This window comes from Anoplolepis gracilipes, chromosome 6, assembly GCF_047496725.1.
Source record: "Anoplolepis gracilipes chromosome 6, ASM4749672v1, whole genome shotgun sequence".
Lineage (NCBI taxonomy): Eukaryota > Metazoa > Arthropoda > Insecta > Hymenoptera > Formicidae > Anoplolepis > Anoplolepis gracilipes.
Genome location: NC_132975.1, coordinates 215,291 through 224,340, shown reverse-complemented (window position 1 = coordinate 224,340; position 9,050 = coordinate 215,291). Strand labels below are relative to the sequence as shown.

At 48.9% G+C, this 9,050-nt stretch overlaps 1 protein-coding gene across 1 annotated transcript; it reads right to left on the bottom strand.

Annotated features, from left to right (window-relative positions):
• Nucleotides 1–665: 665 nt before the first annotated feature.
• LOC140666871 (uncharacterized) lies at nt 666–5,834 on the bottom strand. Its single transcript, XM_072894416.1, has 5 exons — nt 5,460–5,834; nt 4,761–5,370; nt 4,027–4,670; nt 3,241–3,878; nt 666–2,712 (listed from the first exon to the last, which is right to left on the bottom strand). Exons 1-5 carry the CDS (start codon nt 5,832–5,834, stop codon nt 666–668), a joined length of 4,314 nt encoding a protein of 1,437 aa, XP_072750517.1.
• Nucleotides 5,835–9,050: the final 3,216 nt, after the last annotated feature.

The window sequence follows — 9,050 nt, the reverse complement described above, 5'->3', positions numbered from 1 at the left end:
GGACCGATTTGTAAACGTCCAACACCCAGGTATGCATGCCGGTGCTATGCATTCTGCCCGAACCGAAGTCCAAGAGGAAATCTGGCTAAAGATGCGCTCTTAGCTATCCCTCCACTCCGGTTTTTCGGGGCTTCAGGACAAAGCCTCCCCACCACGTCAAGGTGGCGCATCATCGGGGAAGATCAGGGAGGAACCTTTTTTTTTTTTTTTTTACGTGAGGAAAATGCATTACGCATCCCCCCCGAATGTGAGTATCCGGGGGGTATGTGGGACTCTCCCTATTTAAGGGCATACCCACTAAAAACCTCACGAGTGGCTTCTTTGGCAATTATAGGGGAGACTCCTGGAACTAGCGATGCAATACTTCAGGAGCCTCCCCTCGCCGCACTCCTTAATTGGAGTTCTTTCTGGAAGGGAGGGGAGAAAAGAATATATCTTATACTCCCCTCCTCTCCAAATCAAACTTTGACGCTGCGACGGGAGGGCCACTACCTCCTCTCGTCGTGTCTTCTCATCCCCCCGATGGTGGGGGGAAGGAGTCGAGACTTTGGGGATCTCGACCCTCATTTCATCTGGGGGTTAAAAAGGAGGGCAAAAAAAGGGAGAGGTAAAGAGGGGAAGGGCGAGCAGAAGGGCACCAGTTTGCTCCCTCCCCCCACTGACTGTCATCTCGGCGGCGCTCCCGTGGGTGTCGGTGGGTGCGCCGTTGCCAATGGCGACGATGACGGCGGCGGGTGCGGCGGAAGTCGCACCAGCCGGACCGTCACCGGACGCAAGAAGGGCCCAGGTGGTGGGGGAGGTTGGGGTCTCCTGCCAGGAGCCCTTCCCCTCGCCCGTCCCGGTCTACGCTCCCTTTCGGCGCTTTCCTTCTGGGCCATGACCGCCTCGCAAAAGGCGGCCACGGCTCTCCAGTTGTCCTCGCTGCCGAGCATCTTGACGACGACGCTCGGCAGCGCCAAGTCGCCCCCGATAGTCCGGGTTAGGACGTCGCGCTCGTCCCTCCAGGCTGGGCATGCTTGGAGGGTGTGTTGCGCGGTGTCCCTCTTGTGACCGCAGTGGTGGCAGGTCTCGCTTGCCTCCCGTCCGATGCGGTGCAGGTACTTTCCGAAACACCCATGTCCGAAGAGCACCTGCGTCATTCTGAATGTACTGTTGCCCCACGCCCTGTCCAGCCACTCCTCCAGACAGGGCAGGACGGCCGATACAGTCCTCTCCCCGGATGTTGGGGGGCGCTCGTGCAGCGACGCGATCCATCGCTGCTCGAGGGACTTTTTCTCCTGGAGCTTCCAAGTGCATAGTATCCTGGCCGAAATCTTGGCGACTCCTCCCCTGCGTGCCGCGGATTTCCGGTCATACAAACGTCTGTATGAATTTGCGACCATATGCAGAGGGGGGAGTCCGGCCAGGATGGTGGCCGCCGCGTGCGACACCGTCCTGTAGCCTCGAACGAGACGAATGGCCAATCTACGCTGGACGCGACGCATCGCGTCCTGTATGCGTCTGATGGCCATCGCCTCGCCCGCCCACACCGGTGCTGCATACATTAGTATGCTAAGGACGGTGTGCGCGTAGACGCGGCGCACCCGACCGTCCGGCCCTCCGAGATTCGGCAGCAAGCGGCTAATCGCTGCCGCCGCCTTCTGTGCTCTCGGGACCAGGCGGTCAAAGTGACCCGCGAAGCTCCATCGGCTGTCGATGTGGAGCCCCAGGTATTTGATCTGGGACCCCACTGGGACAACAGTACCGTCAACATCTAGTCGGGAGGTGGGGGAAGGCTCTTTAGCGGCCCGGCGGTCGTAGAAGTAGACCGCCTCGGTCTTGCTGGGGGCCACCCTCAGGCCAGTCCGGCTTATGGCCCTCACGAGGCCTGCCACCCCTTTGTTGGCCCTGTTTAGGGCTTCCCCCCAGTTGTCCCCCTTGGCTACCAGCAGGGTATCGTCGGCATATCTGATGACCCGGCAGTCGAGGGGGAGGGCGGTATGAAGGACCCCGTCGTACCCGAGGTTCCACAGCAGCGGGCCCAACACCGAGCCCTGTGGGACCTTGCAGTACACGCGACGGGTGTGACCCTGGCCCTCTTGGTCCCTGTATTCGAGCCTACGGTGACCGAAGTAGGCTCGAATTCCCTTCACGAGGTAGTTGGGGACGCGGTGGGTGTTAAGCGCGTCCCCGATTGCCTTCCACGGAAGGGTATTGAAGGCGTTGGACACGTCCAAAGCGACGGCCAACGCCACCCTCCCGCGTTCCACAGCTGACTCCGTGAGGGCCTTGACGCGCAGTACGGCGTCCACCGTGGACCTGCCCTCACGGAAACCGTATTGTTCTTCGTGAAGGGAAGGGACCTCATTGCGCGCCAGATGCTGGACCATTCGGCGAACGAGAATCCTTTCGTATATTTTGCCGACCTCGTCTAGCAGGCAAATTGGCCGGTACGATGACGGGTCACCCTCCTTCTTACCGCCCTTGTGGAGAAGAACCAACTTGGCTCTTCCCCACATTGGGGGGAATTTCTCCTCCGCGAGGCATCTATTAAAGATGCCTCGTAGCCACCCGGATAGGTTTGGCTCCTCCAAGGCGAGCTTCCAGACGCGCCCTGGGATGCCGTTTGGGCCAACGGCCTTGTTGTTCTTGACCCCCCGGACGGCATTCCTCAACTCCTCCTCGGTGATTTCGAGATCCCTGGACCAGGCCTCGGCAGCGCCGGTGTTCGCGCTGCCTCAATCGAGACCTCGAGGATTGGGTTTAGTCGGGAACAGAGTCCCGACTATTTGGTCCAGGGATTTCGAGGGGAGGGTTTCCGTCACGGGAGGCGCCCAGTGACGTAGTTTGTTTGTCACTATCTTGTATGGGCGCCCCCACGGGTCGGCGTCAAGAAACGCGATGAGCTCGTCCCACGATCTCGCCCTGGAGGAGCGAATGGCGACACTCAGCGCCACTCGAGCGGACCGGTAGTCGCTGAGTGCCTCGGTTGTCCAGGCCTCGTCGCCACGGCGCTGGGCGCGTTTGAGGAGTCTCCTTGCCGCGACGGAGGAGCGGCGAAGAGACGCGATTTCCTCCGTCCACCAGTACGCAGCCCGGCGCAAGTGGGGCCTGCTTTTGGGCATGGAGAAGTCGCACGCCTGTGTGATCGAGTCTACCAGGCGCGCGACATCCTCCACCAGGCTCCCCACTCTTTCCTCTGGCGGATGGTGTTGTCAAAGGGTGGCCTGGACGGCCGCCGTCAACCTATCCGGGTCTAACTTTTTAAGGTTCCATCGCGGCGGTGGCGCACCGCCGGTCGGGCTCCCGGGCTGAAGGGTGGTGCAACCGAACTCTATATATCGGTGGTCCGATAGAGTCTCTTGGTCGACCACCCCCCATGAACAATTTAGGCGTGCCGCGGAGGGGGTTATCATAGTGAGATCCACTATAGACGCCCCCCGCAGTAGCCGGTCGCACGTGGGCTCGTTGCCGGTGTTTAGTAGGCATAGCCCGAGAGCCCCTATCCAGTCCAGTAGGACCTCTCCCTTGGGGGTGGTAAGCCGGTCTCCCCAGGCTTGCGCTCTGGCGTTAAAGTCACCGGCCACCACCACCTCCTGGGGGAGTATGCTGCGTATGCAGTGCTCCAACTCCCCCAGATACAGCTCAAATTGGGAGAGGCCCCAACTAGGCGGTGCGTAACACGCCACCACCGCGATGGATCCCCATTTCACCGCCACATACCCCCTTCCTGACTTGAGTAAGGAACAGGGGGGGTTGTGGCTGTTCGATCCTCGTATGATTGCGACCGTGCCAGAGCCGTCCACCCTCCAATTAGGATGGTTTGATGGGGATCGGTACGGCTCCGACACGATCGCCAGTCCTATACCACGCTCGGCGATAGTCTGCAGGAGTAAGTCCTGCGCCCGCCGAGCGTGGTTAATGTTTGCCTGTATGAATTTACAGGCCCTCATTGATGTCGGTAGAGAGGGCCTCCGTCGATTCAGACCCCGCACCACGTGGCTGTGGAAGGGGGGCTCCATCCGCGTTCGATGGCGCATTACCCACGGGCTCAATTTCGCCCGGGGTAAGGGTGTCTCCTTTCACGTTACCACGCTTAGGGTCTAAGCGTGGCTTCCTTTGGGGCTTGGGGGAGTCGGAGCAGAGCTCTTTGCCCCCCGCACCCTTCTCGTTTCCTTCCCTGACCGAGTTTGCGCGCCGCTTGCGACACTCCGATGTGTCCATCGGCGCGGGCGCAGACTCGGCTGAAGCCGTTTGGTTCGCTTGTGGGATTTCTCCCACAACGACCTCCATCAGGGACGGAATTGGGCTCTTGTTTTCGATTCTCCCCTTCTCCTCTCCTACCGACGGGGTGGGTTTTTTGGAGGGAGGAATCGATTTGGCCTTCTTCCTGTTGAGTTTTTTCGGGGGGTGACAATTCATGCCCCCCATCCTGTGCCCCGCGGGTGCCCCGAAGTCAACACAGAGTGCGCAGTGCACTTTCTGCTCGGAGCAGGAATTGGCCTTGTGGCCCTCCTTGCCGCAGCGGAAACACATGTTGGCACAGGATCGGTCGCTGCCGCACTGTTGCTGCACATGCCCCTCCTCCATGCACTTAAAGCATCGAAGGGGGAGCCGCGGCAACAGCTCGATGGGTAATTTGTACCACGATATCGGTACCTTTCCCATCTGTGTCAATTTGTTGGCCGCGTCTATTGGACACTGCACCAACACCGTATTGAGGCCGGTGCGGGGGACCTTCACGAACGCTCCCACTTTGACGTCCGAGAACCCTCACTTACCCTCCCCGGAGATTGCGGCAACAATCTCCGCCCGGGTAATGGAGTCTTCCAGCCCCCGAATGCGGAGGTCGGCCATTTTTTGGGGGCACTTGACTCGCACCCCTTCGTTGTCCCCAGTCACCTCTCTAACACATTCAGCGAGTTGTCCCGCCTTGCGTGCCTTGTCCTCACCGAAAATCTCAAGAATTAAGGCACCGGTGAGACCTTTCCTTATCTTGAGGCTTCCTTCCTTGATACCCAATTGGTCTAGTTTTACCTCCTTTCTGATGGCGGCCATGTTCTCGCCATATTTCTCTTCTGGGCAGGTTATCATGACCGCCGAGGTTTTGGGAACCTTCATTTTACCGGGTTTCTCTCCCCCCGCTACCTGCCCCCGCTTCTGCTTACCCTGTTCACTGGGCGGTGACTGGGCCGCAGCAACGGGTACAGTTCTGGAGGGGAGGGGAGTCTGTCCTACTTTCTTCTTTCCCTTACGTCCGACCACCACGCTCCACGGAGTTTCCGTGGTCGGAGAGGGGTCATATGTCCCGGGGTCTGTCGATTTCTTGTCGAAGGGCCCCGGGCCTAATAGTCCTCCGCCAGAGGGTGGAGCCCCAGAGGGTTCCGCATCCTGGCGAGATTTCTTTCCAGGTATTCTCTCATCGGCAGCGGGTACCGGCAGAGAAGGGGGGGGGGAGAGATTTTGGAGTGAGCACAAACCTGGCTTTCTCCCTTCTTCTTTCCCTTCTTGGCCGCTTTTTCCTTTTGGCTGCTTTTAGGAACCATTCCCTGCGTCTTGGGCTGAGTTGGCGAGGGGATCTCAGCCTCGGTCTCCTTCCCCATTGGCGGCTGAGTATGTGCGTTCAGGGGAGCAGATTGGACCGCCTCTCCCTGTCCGTTCGTTGCTTCGAAGAATCGCAGCATCCTCTCCCTCAAGTCAACGCCTATTTGTAGGTGCTGATTGAGGGCTTCGTACAGGATTGCAAAGTCGCCCTGGACTGTAGGGCGAGTTACCGGTGGGAGGGGTCGAGGGGATCCACTCAAGAGGGGCCCCTGTGCCTCCGTTACGCTCGCGGCCTGCGGTTCTACCTCCATGCAGGGGTCACCAGCCAGGCCCGGGGACACGCATGCCGGAGATAGTCCGCCCCTCCTCAAGGCGGTCTTCTTTGGGGAGACATTTTGGGGCGTCCTCAGCCTGAGAGAATGTCACTCCCCGCTGTCGGAATCTGAATCCCGGTCAGATTCAATGCGGTTCCGTCCTCTCAGGTTCCTGCCCCCTTCTCCTTTTCACTTTTTGTGATGCTTCCCTCTTCGATCAGGCGAGTACTGAGCTGGTTCGTCAGCACTTTTACCTGATCGGCGAGTTCCGCCATCTGCTTTTTGAGCTCGCTCGTCTCCTTTTCTTTCTCGGCTTTGAGGAGCTCCAATTGGTGCCGAAGTTCCTCCGCTTCAGCGTTGCTCGGCGAGGACGATACAGTTCTGTTGTGAAGGACTGCTGTGGCAGCCATGATGGACGCCACAGTTTTCTTCATCTCCCCTTCCAGTGGGCCCTTGATGTTCTTGGAGACCTGCAGACTCTTGAAAATGGTCACGCAGTTTGCTATGGTATCCGACACCACAGCCGGTGTCGGAGAGTGGAGGAACATCTCCCTCGCCACCCTCTGGTTGTCCCGGCATCTCTCCCAGGCCTGTCCATCGGGCATTGAGGCCCAATCCGTGTCCACTCTCTCTCTGGCCTCTTCCCTCGCTCTGGCCCTTGCCTCCCTTTTCTCCCTTGTCCCTTCACCCGTGGTGATGGGCCTTCCTCTGCCTCTCTTGACGGAGCTGACGTCCGACTGCTCGTCCTCCGAGCCAGCATAGTACGACCCAGCGTGCGATGCTGCTTCGTACTCGTTAAGATCACCCGCCACGCTACTGGCGCGTGATCCCGCTGGGAACGCCAAGTCCTCGTCACTAGGAGCAGGAGTTATACCTGTATCGGTATGTTTCCTCCTTTTCTCGCTCGCTCGGCAGCTGTGGCATATATGCCTCGCGTTGTGAGGGCATTTGCTCGTTTTTTTGGCCATTGGAAATTGGAGGTATCTCCTTTCCAACGCCTCCCTCGCTGCCGTACCATCCTGAATGGCCGTGATGATAGGTTTGCCACCGGATGTCGATGACCCTGGGTACGAAGGCATAACCTTCCCCTCTGAGCCCTCGGGTATTTCGGGGAATACCCGCTAATAGATATAAAAATAATTATTAATAAAATAGAATAATTTAAATAATAAAAATTAGTAGCAAACGGATATAATAATCATATAGATAATATAGTTACAAATCTCATTAAAGGAGTCAAATAAAATAATCGATAATTAGATTTATAAACATAAAATAATTCTTTATTTAATAATTTAATAGCATCGCTGAAAGGTTGCAAAATACCAACTAACCCGACCTTATTAGGACCTTTACGTATTTGTACATATCCTAAAAATTTCCGCTCTAATAAAGTTAAAAAAGCAATCCCTAACAATAAAATTAATAATAAAATTAATAAATTTAATAAATTTAAAACTAAATAATAATAAATATTTTTAATTATTACTTATATAAATTATTTTTATATATTTATAAATTCTAAATTTATTACACTATTCTGCCAAAGTAATCTACAATTTTTATAAAATTAATATTATTCTTTAATTTAAAAAAAATTTCAAATAAAAAGTCCTTTCGTACAAATTTATTTACACTTTAATTATAGATAAAATCCGATCTGGCTTACGCCGATCTAAACTCAAATCATGTAAAATTTTAATAGTCGAACAGACTAAATAATTAAATTTTTCCATCTAATTTTTATTTTAATTCAACATCGAGGTCGCAATCATTTTTTATAATATGATCTTAAAAAAAATATTACGCTGTTATCCCTAAGGTAATTAATTTTTCAATAATTTTTTTTAAAACTTATTCATATTTTCATAAATATATGATTATCTATTAAATAAAATTAAAAAAGTTTATAAAATTTTTTAATCCTCCCAACTAAATATAATTTTATACTAAATTTAAAAACTAATGTATTTTAATAAAAATTATATTAAATTCTATAGGGTCTTATCGTCCCATAATATTATTTGAACATTTTTATTCAAAATTTAAATTTTTATTATTTAATTTAAAAAGCTTAAATCTCATTCATTCCTTCATTCCAGCCTCCAATTAAAAGACAAATGATTATGCTACGTTAGCACAGTCAAATTACTGCGGCTATTTAATACACATCATTGAGCAGAACAAATCTTTAATTATTTTCTAAAAACCATGTTTTTATTAAACAGGTGGACTTAATTTTATTTAAATATATTAAATAAATTTATTTTGCCTAATTCTTTAATTAAATATAAATTATTAATTATTATCAAATTTTTAAAAATAAATTTTATAAATAATACTAATTTTATCATTATTAATTTTTAATTTAAATTAATAAAAATATTTTTTTAATTTATTAAATTTATTTTAATTTTAAAATTATAATTAAACTATGCTAAAATAAATAAATTATTAAATTTTTTCAAAAAATTTTAAATTCTAAAACCATTTTTATAAAATTTTTATAAATAATATTAATAAATTTTTTAAATTTTAAAATTAATTTATAGATTATCCCATAAATTTTTAATATAAATCAATATATTTATTGTAAATAAAAATTATTTTAAACTTTAATAAAAATTTACATATTTAAATTTATATCTAAATTAAATTTATATAAAAAAAAAATTAGATATCAAAAAAATTGATTAAAGTATCTTCTCTAAATAAATATTAAAAATAATTTTTTTATATTAAATTTTATTTATTTATTTAACTCTTTTTCTTTCGAGAAATTTATTTATCAATAATTTTTTTTAATAAACCCTAATACAAAAGGTACATTTAACTAAAATTACTTTAAAAAATTTTTTTATTTTCATTTACATTACATTATCATTAAAATTAAAATAATTATTTTAAAATTTTTTACTAAAACTTTTTTTTTTTTTAATATAATTTTATTTAATAATTTATAATATTTTTCTTATATTTATTTATTATTAATAATTTATTTATTAATTATAATAAAATTTTAATAATTTTTAATTAATCTTTTCAATGTAAATGAAAAATTTTTATTTAAACTAAAATTTTTTTTTATTCTAAATACATTTTCCAATATATTTACTTTGTTACGACTTTTTCCATAAATTTTTATTAATGAAAATGACGGGCAATTTGTACATATTTTAATTAAAATTCAATTTAAATATTTTTTTAACTTTA

Bases quoted from the DNA above. Each gene is read 5' to 3' on its own strand.
- LOC140666871 (XM_072894416.1), bottom strand. From the start codon at position 5,834: ATGGAGGTAGAACCGCAGGCCGCGAGCGTAACGGAGGCACAGGGGCCC. The intron at 3,879-4,026 runs GTGGGTAATGCG...CGGCGGGCGCAG, and splicing joins CCCCGGGCGAAATTGAGCCC to GACTTACTCCTGCAGACTAT. The intron at 2,713-3,240 runs GTTAGACCCGGA...CGATTGAGGCAG, and splicing joins CCGCGATGGAACCTTAAAAA to CGCGAACACCGGCGCTGCCG.